Raw genomic sequence first — 23,223 nt, 5'->3', positions numbered from 1 at the left:
ACCTTTTAAATACGTATTTAATTGAGGCTCGCGAAAAATTTTAAATTTTGAAAAATGGCTCGACTATTAAGGAGCTTGACCACCTCTGTTATATATCTTATGGAGGAAGGATATTAGTGCATGGCGTACTTAGTAAATTTAAAAACTCAGTAAACTTGCTCATGTTTTATATTATTCTTACTCTTCACTTTCTACTCAAAAATAGTATAAAAATGTTTTGCTTATTATTTTGAAAATGTGACTTATAATTTTTATTATATCTAAAGCCTTTCATTCGCTAAAAACAGCGTTTTTTTTTTTTTTTTAAAAAAATGATGTGATACTGTTAATGCATTTTACCGAGAAAGGATATTATTGCTGAGTAAGTTTTGAAAGTAAACTGAGTAAATTTTAAAAAAAATCAGTAAACCTGCACATGTTTTATATTCTTATTCCTTAATTTTTTACTCAAAAATCGTATCAAAAATGTTTTTCTGAGTAATTTGAAAATGTGACCTATCTTATTATATCCGAAGCATTTAATTTATTAAGAACTACGTTTTTTTAAAAAAAAATCTACGTAATATTGTTTACGCATTTTATTGAAAAAGGTTATTAATGCATGGCGTACTGAGTTAATTTAATAACTATTCAAAATACAAAACAAGTTAAAACTTTTGCACTTTTTGATTTCATTTAGGCTTTCATGACACGAAATTAATAAAAGCGCAACAGATAAAAATTACTTTTTAACTGTTTAAACAACATTAAAAGCGAAGCGCCAACATAACAGATCCCGAAAACAAACTTTAATTAAATGTAAAAAAAGAAGAATAGATTAAATATTTGTGCAGAGAGGGAGCAACTGAAATTAAAATTCTTCTTTTGTCAAATTTTCTCAGCAAGAGAAGCAAGAAATTTAAATTATTATTACAGTACGTGAATAAAGTGAAATTTACTTTAAAGCAAAATATGTTTTTTTTTCTTCTGTTTCCTCCGCTGAGTTTAAACGAACAAAATTTAAAAGTTATTCATTATATTTTCTCAGCGAATAAAATTTCTGTAAAGAATATGGTTTCAAGATGTTTGAGCAAAGACATACGTGTTTGTTATTTTTATTGTATTAATAATGTTAGAAAATAATTCGAAACAATGTTTGCAAAATTTATGAGATAAAAATAAATTTTAAATTCACTAACAATGGAAGAATGGCTTTCATCGAATTGACGAGCTCTCTAATTTATCGAATAGATTTTTTCTCTTATAAGTTTTAGAAGAATTCCAAAAAGTCTTATTTTATACGAATAAGCTGTTTCGAAAAGAGTTCAAATGCAATCAAATCTCTGAAAGAGTTTTTATATAAAAAAATGCCAAACTTTTTTACAGTTTATATGAGTATAAAAATATTATATAATTTATTAATAATTTATTAATTTAATAATTTATTTAGCTCCTCCTCCCAATTAATTTTGTTAAAATTTTGATTTATTTGTATTTGCTGCATTAATAAAAATTTAATTAATCAAAGAAATAATGGTAATTGCTTGTTTCTATTAAAAAATATTAATTAGAATATTGAAGAATTTTTTTTTTTAAACTTACATAAACCAAGAGAAGCATTTTCAGTTTGACATGCTTAGAAACGGGGAGATCAATTACATCTGTATACATTATATACATTGCGTTACTTTATATAAATACATTGATGTATTAGTGTTGAATTTTTCAATGATTAAAATAATTCTTTAAAACAATTTTTTTGGTTATTGTTTTTACTTAAAATGCTTTTGGACTATACTTTTAAGAAAAAATTTTTTTTCCTAGATTATTTTTCAAAAATTTAATAATTTTTGTATGAAATATGATAAACAATAGCATGCGAAGCGTAATAGGTTTGTAGAGTATTTACATAACGCATAATTGGCTTGCGTGGTGAATTTGCGTAATACGTATTGAATGATTCGCCAATTTTTTCGTGAAATGAATTTTTGTAATGTGCGTTTGGTTAGTAAGATAAATTTGTATAATGCTTTACTAACTTGTGAGGGAAATTTACATAAATACACCGCATAAGAAGATTTTTAACAATGTAAATTAAGATGTATCTTAATAGAAGGACTTACTGCAGAAAGTATTAAATAGTATGTAAGATAAATAAGTTGTATTAAATAATATGTATGTATAAGAGCAAGCTTCAGTTAAGCTAAGCCAAACGAAATTATGAGCTCAAAGTTATCTTACTAAACAGTACTGATATAAACCGTGGTCTATAAAAGAACGAATTTAAAGGTAAAGAGGCATTCTCGAGATCGTGTGAATCGTGTTTAACTAAAGAAGGCAAAGGGTCTGAAGAATTTTCTGCAAGAGTTCAAAGTTATCTTCCTATGTTAATCATAATGATCAAATACTAAACTGCAAAAGAAATTTCCCCCTCTCACTTAACACTAGAAAGACGGAAACTTAGTATATACCTATATTGCCAGAAAGCAGTCAAAATGACTGCATTGTGAAAGAATGACTATTTTGTAAAGAAATTTGTTTAAAATTAATTTTCAATATTATTTACAGTCATACAACAAGTTATTAATAAGTATTAACAAAAAAAAAACTTACTTCACTCGGAAAAAAATAATTTATTCATTATTTGAGCATTTTAAGCAAATGAAAGTGGAAATCTTCTTATGTGTACATCTTCCGCAAACATATTTTTGACATTTTTCACATATATTATTTGTTTTGTTTTTGTGGCAAAGTCGTACTTGACAAATTTTGCGTTTGTTAGAATATGTTGTATTTGATGATGTTGCAGTTGATCTTTGTGGGTCTCCATGTTCTGATGAATTTTTCTGCCTTGCAGCTCTGTAATCGGTGGAAAGTTGTTCTGCTAATTGAAACAAGAACTGTTTTCGTTGCATTTGTATTCCTGTCGCTTCTTTGTAAAGGATCCAAGCATTTATAGCAGCCAAATCTAAAATATTGAAAAATATTTGGAGGGGCCATCTACGAGAACTAGATTTTACTGTATATTTTCTGGCCATTTGATCCGCCATATCAACTCCAAATTTTGTTTTGTTATAAAATTGAATAGAGTCCGGTAACATTTTTTTATTACTTTTATCAATTTTCACAAATTTATGCCTGGAACTTAGAACAGCTACTCTCTTATTCGGTTTGCTTTTATATATTGTAAGGACACAATTTTGTGATTTATATAGGAGAGTGGAAAAACGAGGCATGCTATCCTTCGTTTGTTTGGCTGCTTTGGGTAGTTCTCTTTTATTTCCTCTAATAGTTCCAACCAGTGTTGTTTTTTTGGCCAATAATTTCGTCGCGAGTGACATGCTAGTGAAAAAGTTATCGGTCGTGATATTCCTTCCGCAGCTTGTATATGGCTCGACAAGTTTCAGAACAACGTGTTCACTGAGAAGCATTGACGATGGTCGTTGTTCATCTTTCCCCAAGTAAGGAAAACCATTCAAAACGTACTTGCTACTAACATCTGATGCAAGCCAGAATTTGATGCCAAATTTATTGGGTTTATTAGGCATATACTGTATAAACTTGCACCTGGCTTTTGTCGGAAATAATTGCTCGTCAACTGTTATATTTTGCCCTGGTTGATAGCAAGATTGACTATTTTCAATGAATTTGTCCCATATTTCCGAAACCAAGGCAAATTTATTTGTTTGGAGACGTTTACTTCTTTCGGTTTTTTTGTCAAAACGAATAAATCGTAGGATTTGCTTGAACTTATCTCTGGTCATAGTTCTTCTAAAAAATTCGGGACCCCACTTTGCTGACCATAAATAACTCAGTTTTAAATTTTTTGCCTCGTAGGCTCCACGAGCATATAAAATCCCAATAAATGCACGGATTTCCGGTAATGTTGTTGTCCAATCGTTCCCCAAAATTCGGCGGCCTTCTTCTTCTGTGCAGTTTTTTATATGTTCGATAATATAGTTATCTATTATCAACGAGAATGCACTGACAAGATTATCTGCCATAATGTTCCTTTTTGCGTAGCCTGTTGGACCTTTCACACCCTTGAAAACACAAGTAGATGGTAACCTTCCAGGAATTCCACCTTCGTCAAATTTTAACCACACAGTACCATCGGCAGCTGTTTCGGTCTCTTGAAAGGTGTTATCAGTTTCTTCATCAGAGTCTGAACTACTTAGCACCCTACACCTTTTCCTGGACACATTGATGACACTTTCATTTTCATCGTTGGTGATCGCCTCTTCATCGCTATCTTCAACATCAGATGTCTCACTTTGAATATAATCCGATTCATCTTCAGATGATAGTTCCCAATTTGTTGTATCTGATTCTATATCGGAACACTCTTCACCTATGTTCTTGCTTTTCCAATAACTCTCTTCTATTCGACATTTCTTTCATGAATTTAGAGCGCAAAAGAAATCAACTGAACAACGTGTCAGAACGACTATCACTGCATAAAGCAGGCCTATCCTAAGTCGACACGTGTGCAGCTCACGGTTATTACGTTGAAGTGCGTTCAAGGGGAACGAGGAGCCATTTACTACACGGGAAGTCTTCGGCCGGCGAAGATCGAACCCACGACCCCCTTGGACTTGTGCCCAGTGCCCTATAAACCAGGCTATCCCGCCTTTCCCAAGTAGTCAAAATGACTGCTTTTAGGCAATATAGGTATAATACATATTTTTTACCGGAAATGACGGAGGGGGTGGCAATTACAATAATTAATAAACGCTTCTATATGTTGTACAAAAAGTCATAAAATTCTATGAAGCTGTGTCATTATATACATAATTGTTTTTCAAATCGAAATTGAAAAGCAGTCAAAATGACTTCCTTAGGCAATCTAGTGTTAAACATGATATTCATTTCTAGTGGATCCCATCCCACGTGGATCTATTTGGTAACGAGAAGGCAGACTATCTAGCAAAGGACGGTTGCAGCCTGCCAACTTCTGCATCTGATGAACTTACCTACCTAGAACTTCTTTCTCAGATGAAAAACTTAAATCGGAGGGTTTGGCCGGTGCCTTTCACACGTGATTGGTATAGGGCTAGTAAGCCGGGACAGTCGTTGATTCTTCCATGCGACAGAGAAACCAATACTTGCCTTTCACGCCTTGCCAGTGGACATCTAAAATGCCTTACTTTTTCTCAGGTTATAAAATCCTACCCTCTTTGCCCAAAATGCCACCAACATCAGGCTTCAGCTGAACATATTTTAAGCTGCTTGAGACTTCTTCGGGAAGAAATTTACACCTCTTCTCTCCTTGTTTCCGACTTTTTGCTCGTCGACGGAGATGCGGTCAGACCTTTGGAGATAAGCAACAACAACAGAAATTTCCCCTCTATGATTTGACTACTTCAAATAATCGCTCTACAAGCAGTCAACTCTCACAGGCTTTATTGCAGCTCCGTTTTCAGTTGTTTCAAACTGCATTTTGCGATCTTGTTGCAAAAGAGAAATTTCTGACACTAGAAGTTATGTGGATAAGTTTGAATTCACGCACATCTAGGTTCAACGGTCCTTGAAAGCATAGATTTAGGAATTGTAATTAAAGTTAAGTATCACAGAAATTAGTTGGGTGGTTAGGTTTTATTTTTAGTATATAAATTTTATGTGTTACAATTACAATAAATGTCCGAAGTGACGTTTTTTTCCGCGTATACTAAAACTTATTTGTTTTACCAATTTTGGAAAACAAACTTTAGGTTTTCCAATAAATGTTCAAAATGCTATTTTTCTCGTTCAAATTAGAATTACCACATTCTATTTTTCTTTTTATTGGGATTTTTGATGGTGAAAGCAGAAATTTTACCTCTATTTTTTTCATTTATTATTTTTCCTTAATGCTTAAAATGGCGAGCCTACTGGTTCGTTTTTTCGTCAGTTACTGATCCAATTATCTTGAAACTGTAAACTAATTAAGGGATAGTAAAGTTATTGAATACTGGATATCAGAACTTTTCAATGACGTGAGAAAAAAACCTTTGAACACCCTCTATTCCTGTTAATACAAGGCGTGCGCAGCTGATTCCAACTGACATTCATTCGAACCAATCTGCATTCTGTTCTGCAAGAAAGAAATAGAAATTGAATGAGTTTACGTTGAATTATCGACCTTTCAACTTAGATGTCAGCCACTTTAAAATTAACCCTGAAAAAATGTTCGGTCTTGTCAAGGTCATGACTTTGTTGATTCCTTTCGGGGGCAGTGTAGCCTGCTTAGCAACACTTAATCCGAAAATTTAACAAATTACCAAAAATGTAAGACTATTAGCTTCTAAACGCTCACCAAGTTTTAGATACCACTATTCTTTAACGCAGCTTTTCGAAGCTCTGTCTCCAAGAAAAATGAAAAAGCCATTGTTTAAGTGCCTTACACTTGAAGCAATCAGATAATTTTAAACTATATATATAATATTGTCGTGAAGAATTATTTGAGCTTTAGAACAGACAAATAACTTAATATTTTAAAAGTTAATAAACATTTTTAAAAATCGCCAATTTGGCGACATTTTTCCATCTAGATGAAAAACTATCAAAATTACTGCCTTATTCTTAGTTTTTGCAAATTTTTATGATCCCAAGTAATGCAGCATTACAGTAAGTTTTTTAATATTAAAAAAATTAACCACAGACACTAATAATTTTTACAAAATTGTGGCTTTTCTCCATATTGACGTTTTGCGCCGTTTTCAAAATAAGCGTTGACAGCGCTGGTTTTAGATAAGCTAAACTTGACTTAACAGTGAGTAACAGTTGAAACTCACAGCAGTTATAAAAATAGCATATTATTCGCGAAAAAAACACCATTTCATATTTCAACGGAGCCTTTGCCTTAAGCAATATAGCGATAAAGTATGCCTTTTCACTAAGATTACATTGTCTGAGGTCGTAATTGCTTACGTGTTGCCTGATTAAAATTTTTAATTATTATCTGCTCCACAAAGGGTTATATCCAAGGTGACCAGATTTATAAACCATAATTTGAGAGCAAATTAATGGAGCGAAAATTTTAATTTCCTAAAAATTTTGATATTTTAATCTCGAAATATTTTGGGAAACCCATATATTTATGGGAAATATTAATTTGTATCTGTAGCAAAGATTTTTTTTAATTGATAACTAATANAAATCTTTATTTTTTTCTCATATATATGATTGGTCTAATGTTCCGTAACCAATGTGATATAAATAAAAGCTGAATACTCACTGAATATTTTTTAAATTACTTTAAATTGTTATTTAAATTTCAATTTTTAAAAATTATATAAAGACTATGATATTTTGATTTTTTATTTGTTTAAAATTAAGTGCTAAGTTGTTCAAACATATCCAATTTTATTTATACTTATTCAAACTGTAATATAAATGAGTTTCATACAGCTACGATAAAAACTCATGCGCAGGAAACATTTTGAAATATTGGAACATTTAGTAATTTAACTTGCGGATAAATTATTAAAAAAATTATAACTTTTCAACAAATTAATATTTTTGCTTCAAATTTTGGGAATATCTTTCTAAATGCTTTATTCACAATCTATGAAATTTTCATTAAAATTGGTTGATATTTAAAAAAAATCATTTTGAACCTGAAGTGTCCCCTTAATTGATAACTAATATCAGGTTCTAATATCAGGATAACTAATATCAGGTGCATAACTTGATTTCGTTTACTAAGAAGTTTTGAAGTAACATATAATATTATGCATTTAACGCTTGTGAAATGAATGAGTAAATGATTATAAATATTTGTTGTTGATATTATTTATTTTAAGACGAGTATGGCGTTTTCCTCTGTTAGTTGTAGCATTGTGCTTTTCGTTTGCATTCTTTGTGAGGCAAAACTATCATGTAAAAAAAAAACAATCGCGCTTCTGATTTCCTTGATATTTCACGTAGATATATAAATAAAAAAGATTATATGTTGGCTGTAAAATTCGAAAACATTTGAGGACACGCTAAAATTTGTGGACTTTTTTGGTTTTTAAAGAGTTTGAAAGTTTTTGAAGACAATCAATAAAATTCGAAAATTATTCTCACGATTTGAGTAGATCTGGTCACCTTAGTTACTGCTTTTAGGAAAAATGGAATGCGTGGAGTTGCCTCCTTTTTTCTAGAAAATTTAACAACTATTCAATTTTCTTCTAACAACAAATTTTTTCACACTTTCCTGCTTTTTATGTTAATCCTATTGACAAAATATTGTTAAAACCGCATTATAAATGTGCTATTTTTTAACACTATTTTTCCAAAGAATTAGCAGTAACTTGTCTACATTAACTACACAATAAAGTGAAGAGCCAAAAACAATAATTCAAACATCAATAAATTTAAAGGAAAAAAAATAGTACTTTTATAAAAAGTCACTTACAAGCTTCATTCTTTTACACTATATCCATAAAATATTATTTTCGATACCCAAAATAATATTTTCACGTAAACATACTTCTTAATATCTTTTGCAGAATTATCAGCTCTCCTTTTTTTTAGATGGCCAGATACCTAAGAATATAAAAAGCAAAAACACCTTCTTCCTGTATTGAAAAAAACATATAAATATATAAAAACCATTTAATTTTACGTCTAGTTTAACAGTATTTCCTTTAAAACTATGTAACTGTGGTTTTCAAAAAGCTGACTTTACGACTCTTCCTATCTAAATGGCAGGTAAAGAACGGTACTTTTTGCATAATACGAGCGAAACTAAAAATTTTCTACATCATAAAGTAGAATAGAGCGGTAATCGTTATTGCTTTCGCCAACACTTTTCTGGTTCGCAGCCCTCCAAGAACAATTTAATTGTTTCATTATATGCACATTTTCTCATTTAATTACGATGAAACGTGCCGTGCTTTCCTTCATTAGAAGCAGAAAGCTGAGTCTCAACTCCATTTAAGAATATTTTTATTCTCAATGGCTACTTGAAGCTACTTTTATTATCGAACGATACCCGCCAACTTAAACTGAATGTGGAAGTATTTTAAAATATTATTTAGTTTGAACCCTTTATTCTTCAGTCGAAAATAAAATTGTGAACCATGTTTGAAAATCTGAAACAATAATACTTTCCGACATTTAAAAGAATTGTAACTGAAAACTACAATGCACCATTATTTTAATTGCTGTTTTGTTGGGTCTTTACACATTGCTATGACTACAATCTATGTAAGTTTCGAGATTTATTGGTAAAAATTAAATATTTCATTCTTTAATTTTTCGAGATCAACATAGCAGCTGAAAAAGGGAAAGACCAAACACGAGATGGATTGCGGAAAAAAAATCTCAAAACCATGGGTAACTAGATCTTAAAATCAATAAATCAGGACTGTACTCTGGCCTGTGCTAGGCTGTCATGCTGATGAAAGAAGAAGATATGCATCGCATGATTAATGAAATCATCCAAATTCACTTCATTAAGTTATGTATGAATGACTATAAGAATTGTTTCTTAAAGGAGGGTAGTGAAATATTGCATTCCATTTTGTATTTGCGAATAAATCTTAAAACTCCCGAATTCTAAATCATAAAATTTTTAAGAGAACGGACACAATAGCCATTTAAATAATAGGTTGTACAAAGTAGTTTTCCTCTATAACCCCAGTCGGAAAATGTCATTGTTTTGAATCTCAATGTTCCAATTTGTTTTCACAGCGATTGCTTACCAACATGACTGCTTTCTAGAGTTTTTGACGTCACGGTCAGACATGACACTTCTGATGGAAAAAAAAACAATAATTCTGGTTAATAAAATCAAAATATATGGTATTTAAACTATTTATTAGGTAATTTTTACGTTCAGATGGTAACGGTTTGCTCGAAATTCTGGTTTTCAAAATTATAGTTCGTATTACCAGAAATGTAGCAAAAAAATACAAGCTAAAAAGTAATTTTAACCAAATAAAAAGTAATTTTAAAACGGTTAAAATTACTTTTCAGCTTAAAATTACTTTTTAAGCTAAAAAGTAATTATAACCTCATGGTTATTGTGCCACGCTAAAATTACCAAATTTTCCCACATTTTCCAAATTCTATTACATATTATAAAACCAAACCTAACAAATTGTATTACATATTATGAAAGTTAATTTACCAAAATTACTACCAAAGCACCTTGGTAAAAATTTTCGAGCTTTTTGTTGTAAATTGTACCATATACGGTACAAAAAAAAAACGGTGAAAAATTTGTGAGAAATATTTCGTAAACTCATGAAACGAATTGCTATACGGGATAACGACTTATTTCAATGAACTTAAAAATTCAATAGATAATTAAACATATAGTATTTTGGACAATCAAAAGATACATATAACGCGTTTTTAATGTAACTTTTCTTTTTCAAAATGATGTACGGAAACATGTTTTTCCTGTAACTTTTTTCTTTTCTTATTTAAAATAATAATATAATTCGAGAACATTTTTTTTCACTATTACTTTGATTAATCACAACATATTCAAATATTGTTCATGCTGCCACCCATTTGCAAAAAAGGAAAATAAAAGTACTACTTTGAAGATAATTCAACAGTACAGCATGAACTGCCTTCCATAAGTTTGAGAGCCCCCAATTTTATCGGAACAAATAATATATGGGCTTCATATTACAAAGGTCACAATGTCTGTAGTGTCTACCACATGTAGGAAGCGTAAATGTAATAAATTTATATTTGCTTCCATTTGTTTTAGAGTTCGTTTCAACAACTCAACTCAATGACTTTCAACGAATGAAAATGTGTGCAGAATATAGATTTTACTGTCTAAATCTTAGACAGAACATTGATCGAGCAGTAATCAATCTTTCTCCGTTCAGTAACCTTCTAATCACGAATGTTTTTCACTCTTACTTACAACTCCAGATCAGATAATGCCAGTATCTTCCTTTAAATAAAAGGTCAGGCTGCTCCTTTAACTTCCTTTTTGTTGAATTGGGAGAATCGAAATTGATCCCATTCCGCGTGATTAAGCCCCGGTTCCCTAAGAAAAAAGAACTCAGAGAAAAGAAAAAAGAACACACCCGATCGATACGTGACAGAGAAAGAAGTGGAAAGCTGAGTAGAGTTGCACTTATTCTTGTAGGGGTAGCATTTCTCGTTTTCTTCAGTTATCATTTGTTCCACAGTTCTCTGCTCCAAACGAATAGGAATTCTGTTTGCAAGGAAGAAGATCTGATCCAAAGGAGTTGTTCTTATTGTTTGGGATAGAAGTTTATTCTGGAGTAGAGAGGAACAAGAGTGGAAATGACTCTTTCATTAGCTCAGGATGTACTTTTGATGAATGAGGAAATGGAACTTTGAGAGAATGTTTGTATATATGGCGGGTAGAGAATTTCTGTACACCCATGCGTTAAGATTATTTAACTATTACGAAAAGTTATTCAGGATCATAATTCGTTTTCTAGTTGATACTTTTTTTTTTTTTTTTTTTTTTTTTTGCATTTATGCGATTTGCAAATTACGATAATCTTGGAGTCAAATTATTATTTCGTTCATGAATTGGTATTTGCTTAGTCCATGAGTGAATTATTCTGAGTTGGATAACTCAAATTAATACAATCACGCTTTCATATCAGAAAATATTTAATAACCAGAAAATTTGATGTAAACGATATCATGGTTGAATGAAGTCTGAACTAATCTTAACAGCACTGAGCAGCGCGCCATCTATGAGAAATATTATCCACGCTCCCCATCCTTTAATAATAAAAAGAGGAATCTTATAACTTTAGAGCCATTTTTGATGGGCTAAAATATTTATGTTTAACTCATAAAATACAAAAATGCTTTGAACCAGTAGTTCCCAATTGTTTCCGGCTACGAAACCCTGACTGATCGTCTTTCTTTTTACGGAACCCCAAAGTATCAAATAAAGTTCATTAGCAGTTTTAAGCAATAAGACATTAGTAATCACTTTGAAAATATTTATGTTAATATTTTTTCATCCTTTGTCAATAATATTTTGAAATTAGATTTTATATTAGAAAGGTTAGACTAGTTAGTGTAGTTTTTTTCACAAATCCTAATTTTTTTATTTATTTTTATTTATTCAATATATATTGTTATTGAAAAATATTTGTTTTAAAATTACATACTTTTTCTGACTGACATTTTGTTTGAATAATTTCATAAAAATAACAAAAATATTTAATGGATGATGGATTGTTGATTGGTTATAAATATAATTTCTGGTTTCAAAACTCATTACCGGGTTGAAAAACTCTCGGAAGCATTGTGACCTTTCCACGGAACCATAGAGTTTCATGGAATACTTTTTTTTTTTTTGGAACCGCTGTTTTAAACATTAAAAAACAAATCATTCATTCATTAACAACAAATTGAATTTAGTGAAGGAAAGGGCATATTTTTTTAAAAAAATGGTAGACAACTGAGAAATGCTTAATTTTTCGGTTAATGCAAATGAACAAAAAATATAAAATCTATGAAATTACTTTTTTTTTTAAATAAACTTTTTTTTCCTGATAATCTATTGACTTATATTTTGCAAACAATTCACAGAGCAGGTTTATATCAGCTATTCTCTACTTTATTTATAAATCCTCTTTTCACAAGCAAATATCCCCGACACTGTAAAAAAAATTAATTATCCTGTAACGTTTCTGAATATATGGGGCAGATACGGTGCATGTAGTTTTCCAAAACGTTTCTGAATATTTCGGAAGTGAAATTACTTCGAAAGCAACTCTCTGAAATATTTTTTGAATTTGGAATCACTTCTTGCAGTTTCGAATTTTATTGTTTTTAATATTTTGAAACGATTCCTTAAACGTTTCTGAATACTTCGGAAACCTCTTTCTGGAATATTCGGAAACATTTTGTAGAACTTTAGAAATATTTTGAATCATTTCTTGCAGTTTCGGAATTTTTTGCTTTTAATACTTTGAAACGATTCCTTAAACGTTTCTGAATATTTCGGAAACCTCTTTCTGGAATATTCGGAAACATTTTGCAGTACTTTAGAAATATTTGGAATCATTTCTTGCAGTTTCGAAATTTTTTGTTTTTAATACTTTGAAACAATTCCTTAAACGTTTCTGAATATTTCGGAAACTCTTTCTGGAATATTCGGAAACATTTTGTAGTACTTTAGAAATATTTTGAATCATTTCTTGCAGTCTCGTAATTCTTGTTCTTAATATTTTGAAACGATTTCTTAAACGTTTCTGAATACTTCGGAAACCTTCTTTCTGGAATATTCTGAAACATTTTGTAGTACTTTAGAAATATTTTGAATCATTTCTTGCAGTTTCGGAATTTTTTGTTTTTAATATTTTGAAACGATCTCTTAAACGTTTCTGAATACTTCGGAAACTACTTTCTGAAATATTCGAAACATTTTGTAGTACTTTGGAAATATTTTGAATAATTTATTGCAGTTTCGGAATTTTTTGTTTTTTATATTTTGAAGTGTTTCCTTAAACGTTTCTGGAATATTTCGGAAACCTTTCTCTGGAATATTTAGAAACATTTTGTAGTACTTCGGAAATGTTTTGAATCATTTCTTGCAGTTTCGGAATTTTTGTTTTTAATATTTTGAAACGCGTCCTCTAGACGTTTCTTAATATTTCGAAAAACAACATCACAACCATCTTTTATCAAAAGGGACCTCAAGATACAATCGAATTAACATATACTAATGAATATACTAATGAATTGTAATTTAATAGTTGAAGTGGTAAGTTACTCTACTTTCTGAAACTGAATCTAAGTCAATATGATTTAGTTTCCAACATATTAAAATAAAAGAAATAATTCTCAACTGATCGGAAACGAAATTAAATGAAATTCTCTGAGATTTTCGGAAACGTTTTTGTCGAGTCAAAATTAGTTACTGAAATTTTTTAAAGTGTGTGATTAAACCTGTCGAAATGTCATAACTAAGGCTATAATTTAACGCTGATTCAGGTATTTAATGATTGCTAATTCTCCGCTTGAAACTTGCTGATATACTGAAAGTAAATTTAATCCTTCTCTAGCGAAAAGGATAGGAAAACCAATTTGCAAAATCAGCAGATTTTTTTTCTGATAGAAGTAAAAAGACCATAGTAACGTAATAGTGATTTTAAGTTTGAAGTTACTGCTTTCCTTAATTTTTTTTAAAAGAAGACCTTGTAATTATTTATTAACTTAAATCTGCATTCAATATTTTTTTTTATTTGCATCGAACATGTAACGTACAAGGCGCAAAAAAAAAAAAAAAAAAANAAAAAAAAAAAACTGCGCCACTCTGAATAGCTTTTGATTTATTTATCGGATCTTCACTTTCTAGGACTTAATCTTAATGGCTCAGGTGACTTCAAATATGCTAATTAATAATTGAAGACGATATTTTAAGTTTCGAAATCAGACTCAAAACGTACTTTCTCTGAATAACCATACCTTGTTTTCGACGGATTCGGATTTCTGTCCCCTAAAATATAGGGGGTAGCCGCAATATGGAAATATTTTAAATATCTGACATTTTAAAAATTCAATTTCTCAGAAACTATTCGACCGATTTTGCTCAAATTTTGTATTTTTCCCAGTAAAATTTATTCTTTAAAATGATGCAAAAATTTGCACACCTTACAATTCAAAATTTTTCGACCCTTAGTTATATATAAAATAATGAAAAATGATAAATATTTACTAAAAGTTATTTTTTGTTACCATTGGAAAAAGAATTTTAATCACGTGCAAAAATTTTTTCAATTCGCATAAAGAGTTCTCGAGATATAGCGAAATACGTAAAAAATAAAATTAACATTAAGGGATCTCAATTTCGGAGTGTTCTCCTGACCAAATTATTGGGGCCAAATTTCCCAGATTGCGGCTACCACCTATATTTTGGCCAGAAATCCAAATCCGTCGAAAAAAAAGTATGTTTATTCAGACAAAGTATGTTTTTGTGTCTGATTTCGTAGCTTAAAATATCGTCTACACTTATTAATTGGCATATTTGAGGTCACCCCCTCGAGCCATTAAGATTCAGATTTTAACATAAACCATAAATGTGAAGATCCGATCATTAGATCAAAAATTATTAAGGGCTGTCCGTTTATTGGTGCACTCAGCACCAAAAATTTGATTTAATTTATTGTGTGGATTGCTTTTTACATAATTACGTAGTGAATCACTGTCTTATGATAACTGAAAAGGAATAGTTGAAATTATCTGATAATTGATAACTACTAAAGCAGTTTAGGTTTTTAGTTTCAAAAATTGTTATTATTTTTCTTTTTGAACAAAAACTGCTTTTTAAAGGTCAGAAATATTGAGGGGGCGGGGGTGCCTCATAATTCGTAATAGTAACAGCCTATTTATAGAGAGACACTTATAATTTCCTTTATTTTTATATTTTTATGATATTAAAAAATTTTTAGTTTTATTTCCAACAAATTATAAAATAAAGTCCAAAATGAAGGAACTGTGTTTCAAAACGGTAAAAAAATTTGAGAAATACGCTATAGGGGCCGTGCAAAAAGTACGTACACAAATATGGAGAAATTTAAACCCCTCCCCCCCTTTCGTACATTACCGTACATAGGGTCTGGAGTATACCCTTAGAGTAGGTACCTTTTTTTAGTCTACCCCCCTTTTTCATAAAAATTAAAATAATTATGTTTCAAATAAAATTAAATACTTATTTAAGCTGTGTGTAGGAAAAAGTCAAATTTAAATTTGATGTATGCTTATAATGTACTTACTTTGTATAATACCTCCCCCCTCCCCATCGTACGAAACCGTAAAAAATAGCAAATCCCCTCCCCCCTTCGGGATGTACGTACTTTTTGAACGGCCCCATATATTCCTATGTGTATTATTTCTTTTCATATTTTAGTATGGAAATTATGATCAACTTAAAGAAAAAACCGCAGTCCCGTTACTAAATTGTTATTTATAGAAAAATTGTACACTCTTTCATAATTTAAAATTACATTATTTTGAAATAAAAAAAAAGGCNATATTTGTTGTCCGCAGGGAATTTTTGACCGCCGAGGACGGGTGGACGGGTGGTTTTTCGAGCCCTGACTTAACCCCTTTTCAGTCGGCGCCGCATCTGATAAGCTCGGTGTTTGCTCGTATGGTCGGCGTCGCTTGCCATGCGAAGAGAAAAAATTGCATCATTGAAAGTGAATTCGTGCTACTTTACACGTTTCTTCCACAATTATTTTTGTATATAACATGGCTAAGGGATGTCGGAACTAGTCTCACTTTCCTTAAAATTTCCACAGTGAGATTTCCCGCCTTGAATTGAAATCAAAATCACTTTGTACTTTCAGTAATTTCGCTTTCATTAGTGTTACAGTCGCATGTCAAAACAGTTATTATGTATTTAGAGAGTGTGTCCGAAGAGAATGAATTTATTATATCTCAGTCGGAAGAATATTTTTACCAATTATATTTTTACCTAATTTAAATAATTATTTCATGCAGATATTTATCTTGAACAACTTTAAAGCAATAGATTTAGTAAATATGTTATCACTGTATATTTTGTTGTTGTTGATAAAACTTAGTTGCATTGCAGGGAAAACTGGAAATCAGTGGACTGGGCATCACGTATTTCACCACCATTAGGTCAAGTAAGAATCTCCTGACTGACAAAAATATTTCGTATTTTCGAATTTAGAATAGAACAAATATTAGGCCAGGGCTGGGATAGTCTAGTCTGTCCGAGAGTTCGTGGGTTCGAGCCCCGCCGGATGAAGACTCCCCGTGTAGTAAAGTGACTGATGCACGTTAAATCTGTCGAGTACCAAAAGTCCCCCATTTTCCCATAACAAATCAATATCTCTAGGGGTATTGGATTGGAGATCGATCGTTCTCTGATTCAGGTCAAATGGATGTATGAATGGGTCCGTCCTATAAACGTGTGTGACGTATGGTGTGGCAGAAGTCGAGTTCTTGGCCATAGATGGCGCCACTGGAAAACAAGAACAACCCCCTCTGCCTAAAACAGGCAAACGTCAGCAACAACAACAAATATTAATTTTCAGCAGTAAAAAATGCTTTTTATGGGTCGGAAATTCGAAAAAGAAAAGAAAAAAATCCGATGGCGAAGTGGTTAAATGTATCGCTAAAAATATATATACATTCTTATATTTTATCGTTAGGTTATATCACCGATAATCGTTATACAATTCAAGTTAATTGGGATTTTGTTTTCAAATTTAATTAATATAATGCATAAATTTCATTAAAGACATAAAATAAATATTAAAAATCAATGTATTTGTTATATTTTATGATAAATTTAGTTATACCCAAAACGTCGCAAGGTCTGAATTTTACTCTAAAAAAAATTTGTGCAATAGAGTGTTGCCAGCTTAAAAAAAACAGGTTACTGTTCAGGGTTATTAAATTGAGCTGTATTAGATAAAATAGCGCTTTTTTATTGAATAATGTTTTGAATTTGTTAACTCAAGTTTAAGTAATTTCCCATTTTGATTATCCGAATTAGGTGACCAGATGACACGATTTTATTTCCAGATTTCTTTTCCTAATCTTTTTTCCTTCTTTCTTTTTTGAAGTATAAGGTTTCTGTCAATAAGTCCACAGCCGCTCATACTTTTTTGGTGAGATAGGTTGCGTGTATTTTATCAGCATCGTCGAAGATAAAAAAGTGGAAGGGCCAAATATAAAACTTAACTTTAATAAAATTTAAACAGTATAGTCGTAATTAGCTTCATACAGAATCCTATGCGTCGTACGTATAAAAAAATGAAAAAATGAACAAAGCGAAAGAACAAATTTTTGCCATTCTTTTAATATGCTAATTCATACCTAACTTATTCTGTATTCATAAAGTATTAAAAAAGTCTCTACATTATAAAAAAATCTGCATTTATAATCAAAAATATTTCTTGCTCGATGTTTAAGACAATAGAAAAGTTTAAGAGTCCCTTTGCGTTCAGGCTAACCGTGGGTTCTGTGGTTTTCTATTCCATGTAACGCAAATGCAGGTTACTTCCATCAAAAAGTCCTCCACAAAGAAAAATTTCTCCTAATATTTGATCCAAGAGTTCCCTTGTCTTCTGGATGGGGTTCAAAATCACAAGGCTGCGGAATTGAACATTAGTAGTCGTAAACCCAAAATATTGGGTCAACTGTTCAACGACGGTTTAAAAAAAATCCTATAGAATGAAGAATTTATGATGAAATATTATAATCCATAAATAATTATTTAAGGCAAGATTCAATAAACTATGACCACATTTAAGGAAAAGCTCTTCTTAACTGTAATTTATTTCATTACAATTTTTTAAACGAAACCAATTACCGAAACTCTTCTTGCTTAATAACAGTAAATAAATAAAATAATTGCTTTGAAAAATAGAGTAACGTTTTTTTGAAGTGTAATCCATCCCTCTAACTGAAATTTATGATGCCTATACCGTTATTCAGTCATTCCAAATATACTTCCTTTTCCTAATCTAGTTAACTTTCACTCAAAGATGGTGAAATTCAATAACTCGTGATTTCTATCCAATTGTAATAGTAAAAATTACATTACTGGTAGCCTGCTGTGGTAACCAATAGATAAAAGTCAAAGTTGCATTACTCCCAAAGCATATTTTTATATCGCTTATTGCGCCATCATAAAAATGACAAATCTATCTCCTTGTGTTGTGGTCGGCAATCCACGGGGACTTCAATAAAAAAAGAACCGACTTATAATAGAAAGTGGTTCAACTTTGGGGACATAAATCATATCGAATTGAATACCAAAATTCATACGACTTACAGATATAGGGAATGGGGTTTTTTTGGTGGCTAGCGTTTAAATTGTGATGGATTTTTCTCGACTTCAGCTGCTGCTTTGTGTGGGTCTTGTTCGCCAGAAAGTTTATTTTAAAAGAAATATCCCGTTTTTAGAGAAGTGAATATTTCGTGTAGTAAGAATAAAAGCTGACATGCATTCTCGCCTTGAAGTAGTCGTAAAAAAATGCTTCCAAGAATTGTGCTCTTGTAACAGTTACTTTTATGGAACTAAATGTATATCAAAATGTATAAAATGTAACAACTTGTGTAAACTTAGGGCAAAATATGTAAAAGTAACACTTCAATTAAAGAAGTTAAATTTAGTTGTTAAGAAAGAAGTTGAAATGAGTCCTAAAGGAATTGAATTTAATTTTTTACAATTCCTAGGGATCTGTCCAGACATTTTGCGAAAGGTTCGATTTTGTAAAATTGTGAAAAAATTACTCGTAATTTGTGACTATAAAATGAACGTTAAGTCACATTCCTTTCACCAGGGTCCTGTTATTGCAAGAAACTTTTTCAAGGAGTTTTTAAATTGTAAAGAATTATGCTCAAAACTGTAAAATTATAATTTAAAAAAGTTAAAATTTCAAAAAGAAACAGCTATTGCTGCTACTAAATTAGAGATGCAACCTGCAAATATTTGGTATTGCACAACACAGAATATTCATTTCGGACGAATAAAGGAAAAAGCGTCTGCCGAAGACAAAACTTAGTTCGTTTACATCTTTCTTTCTCCCCCTCCCCCCTTCCTGGGAAGGGTTTATTCGATTAACAAAACAATAATGAAGATAAACAAATTTGTGAAGGGTCCGATTGAAAGATAAATTATTTCGTGATGGGTCCGTTTTTAAATTAAAATATTTTGTGAAGGGTCCGTTTTTATGAAAAGATATTTTGTGAAGAGTCCGTTAACGGACCCAAATTTCTTCTAAACAGATCCCTGATTCCCATTATTCGGAATGCAAATATTTAATCATGATAAGAATTTAAGCTGCATTATTTATCGTGATAATTGGATGAAAAAAATGAATATAAAAGGTTTGAATCGACACATTTGATTTGATATTTAATTATCGTCTTGAAATACAGAAACGCAATCATGTAAGAACTAAAGGGCTATTTTTTTTAAAAAAGAAAGAAGTTGTACGGCAGCCTTTAAATTAGTTTTGTTATTGCTTTATTCATGCATTTTATACGAAAATTAAAAACGATACTATGAGAATAAGGAGCCCTTAACAAGCCACCTGAAGCAAATTAGCGTATAATGAGCAAAAATAAATAACTAAAGAAGTGAACACCCTAAACATCTTTCGTTCTAATGAGCGGATATACTAGAACTCAATCTTAACAGTTCAATATCCTAATGATCGGATCCAACCGTTTGATCCAATGATCTGATTTTGACGAACTAGAACTCAATCTAAATTCACGGGTCTAACCTTAAATATGATAATTAATTAATGTAGACCATTTTCTCAAAGTCACTCGCAAGAACTTTCTGAATCTCTCTGAATAAATATAACTTTTTTTTTTTAACGGATTTGGATTATTGACTTTCGAAATTGGTGATTGCCGCTATCTGGAGAAAACAGTTTCAATAATTTAGGCAGGATAGTGAGGTGAAGTTGGAGACATTTGATGTTCATTTCCCCTTTTACGCATTTCGTCATACCTCCGAAAATATGGAAGCGAATCAAAATGTTTTTGTGCACAGTTACAAAACTTGCTTATCCAAACTGAATTAATTTTAAATATTTAGTTTTTATTATTACTTATAATTTATCATTCAAATAAATCCAGTATGCAATTTCGTCCAACATCATTTTACATTCTATTTACAAATATAACACAGAATTGTGTTCCAATAAGAAGCATGACTTTATATAGAAACCACAATATTCTGTGTTATTCCCAGTGAAGAAAGGATAAAATAAGAAATTCTCTTCCAGCGAAATGAAAATATTATTCTGTTGCCTAGGCGATGACCTCTTCTTCAGTTCTGTATATATCTTCAGATTCTATAAGTTGTTTCTAAAAGCGGGTGTTTCTGAGAAAAAAAATAGTACTGCTTATATTGAATTAATATAAGTTTATGACTTAATAAAATAAGCTATTATTTTCCTCTACCATATATCTAGAAAGAAATGTATCGTTATACGTTAATACATTGATGAAATCATATTTATTCAATAATATTCGATGTGCTAGCATCAAATATTATAGTACTAACTGGAAACCGTGAACATTTTGCCATGTTTTCTTATTTAATTGAATAGTAATTTGATGATTGCCTTTAATCTATCAAATTCTATAACTCTATTCTATGTTCTATTTATTGAAATATTACCATTAAACATTGAATATTTAATTTGTAAGATGATATGAACCATCTATCCTTAAAAAAAAAAACTACCGGAAGTTTTATGGCCCTCTTCTGACGTCATAGCATAGACGTGACTATTTCTCTTTTCGGCTTTCCGGGTTTGTTTGTATATACTCGAAATACTCAGTTGTTCGAAATTCTCAGTTGTTCTTATTTAATTGAATAGTAATTTGATGATTGCCTTTAATCTATCAAATTCTATAACTCTATTCTAAATTCTATTTACTGAAATATTACCATTAAACATTGAATATTTAATTTGTAAGACGATATTAACCATCTATCCTTTAAAAAAAAAACTACCGGAAGTTTTAAGGCCCTCTTCTGACGTCATAGCATAGACGTGACTATTTCTTTTTTCGACTTCCCGGGTTTGTTTGTATATACTCGAAAAACTCAGTTGTTCTAAATTTAAAATTTGTGTCGTGATTTTGCAAAAAAGTGTGTCCATATCCGATTAACGTAAGAAAAAGCAGTACTTTGGGAAATTATCATATATTGATATGCAATTACCTGATCGTTGAGATGGGGATTTACGCAATTTAGTTTACACCATCAGAAATTCCTTTTGCATGAATCTTCGACCAGAAATCAAAACAACCTCTACAAATACTGCCTTCTACAGTGGAGAACATAAAACAAGGTGGGGAATAAGCTAAATATGTAGCTTCTGATAGGTTGCAGCTCTATATTTAATCAGAAATTAGTTATACGGAAAGTTAAAGCTCGTTTTTAATAATTGTTTTTCTTTGGCTCCTCACATCATGTGAACACAAGTAAAATTGGGAGGATAGTTTTCGTAACCGAATCAGTATGTTGATAGTTATTTGTATTACCTGCTGAAACAAAAGTTATTTATTATTATGTAGTTATTATTTTTTATTATTTTATTTAATAATAGTCGAAAAAATGTTGAATTGTAAGGTATACAATTTTTTTTATGTCATTTTAAAGAATATCATTTTACATGGCAAAATACGAAATTTGAGTGAAATCGGTCGAATTCCCGAGAAGACGAACTTTAAGTATCTGTTTTTTCCTTTTTTTTCCTTTTTAAAATAAATCAATTTCTTGGGAACTATTCGACCGATTTTGCTCAAACTTTGTGTTTTTCCATGTAAAATATACTCTTTAAAATGATGCAAAAAAAATTTTTTTTTCCTTATGTGCGTGTTACCAAAATGTTTTCGATTATTATTATTTACTCATCACGAGTTTTTTTTAAAAACAAATCATATTTTAAACTAACCGAATTTCACATTTTTGATGCATACAGCTGATATCTTTATTTTCACAATTGCCCTTCTTTCAAGAAACTAACATATTAACATAGATTTTACATAGTATCATCCAAAATAACGAATCCTTTTCACTGTTACAAATTTCTCGCAAAAATGGCTAAATAAACAATTTATTTAATTGTTATTTTAGCATATTTAAACAAAAAAGTCAAATAACCCATATTAAGATGGTATTCAAACTGTTAACTGCGAGGTAAACAGTTTATTAACGGCTTTTGCCTAATGCGGTTAAACAACCAGAATTTTATCACACTAACTAGACCTACCTAATGGAGCCACTTAGTCCCATGCAGATGGGTACGTAATATAGCCGAGTGGGCTAATCTGTCAGTCTCGTGACCTACAGAACCGGGGTTCGAGTCCCAACGATGATATCAATATTTCCTCCATTCCCTGCAACACACGAAGAATTTTCAATGTCCTACAGTCCCTAATTTGTGACCATAGCTATTAGAATAGGTGAGAGTGGGGTCAATTGTAACAGGGTACGATTGTAACAGAGCAAAAATTTTGAGTGTCGGGTTCTAGAATTGGTTCCTAGGTGGCGCACAAGTTATATTTAATAAATCTACATGACATGTTGTCCTGCTGGCAACCATTTTTATGCACTTTTGGAAGAGTTACATCACTAAAGATATTTTCACGCTACGTAAGTAATTTTTGGTATTAGAATATTATATAGTATGAAAGTATTAACATTTCAAAAAAATTATTAGTTTTGTTAATTAACTAGCATTGTTTTTAACAAATGAAGCTGAAATGGTGTCTTGGGGGTGTATAAATTTTTTCAAT

General features: G+C 30.8%; 1 protein-coding gene across 1 annotated transcript in view; it reads right to left on the bottom strand.

The window, feature by feature from the left end:
- LOC122269421 (piggyBac transposable element-derived protein 4-like) overlaps positions 1-5,418 on the bottom strand; it is a 58,856-nt gene extending 53,438 nt beyond the window's left edge. The window contains exons 1-2 of the mRNA XM_043042456.2: positions 5,377-5,418; positions 2,739-4,373 (exon numbers count right to left, since the gene is read on the bottom strand). Coding sequence (XP_042898390.2) covers positions 2,739-4,373; positions 5,377-5,418 — 1,677 coding nt within the window. The remainder of the gene's footprint in view (positions 1-2,738; positions 4,374-5,376) is intronic.
- Positions 5,419-23,223: the final 17,805 nt, after the last annotated feature.

The sequence above is a fragment of the Parasteatoda tepidariorum genome, chromosome 5, assembly GCF_043381705.1.
Source record: "Parasteatoda tepidariorum isolate YZ-2023 chromosome 5, CAS_Ptep_4.0, whole genome shotgun sequence".
In the NCBI taxonomy this organism is placed as follows: Eukaryota; Metazoa; Arthropoda; class Arachnida; order Araneae; family Theridiidae; genus Parasteatoda; species Parasteatoda tepidariorum.
The sequence above is the reverse complement of the archived record's forward strand: the minus strand, read 5'-3'. Positions and strand labels throughout refer to the sequence as shown.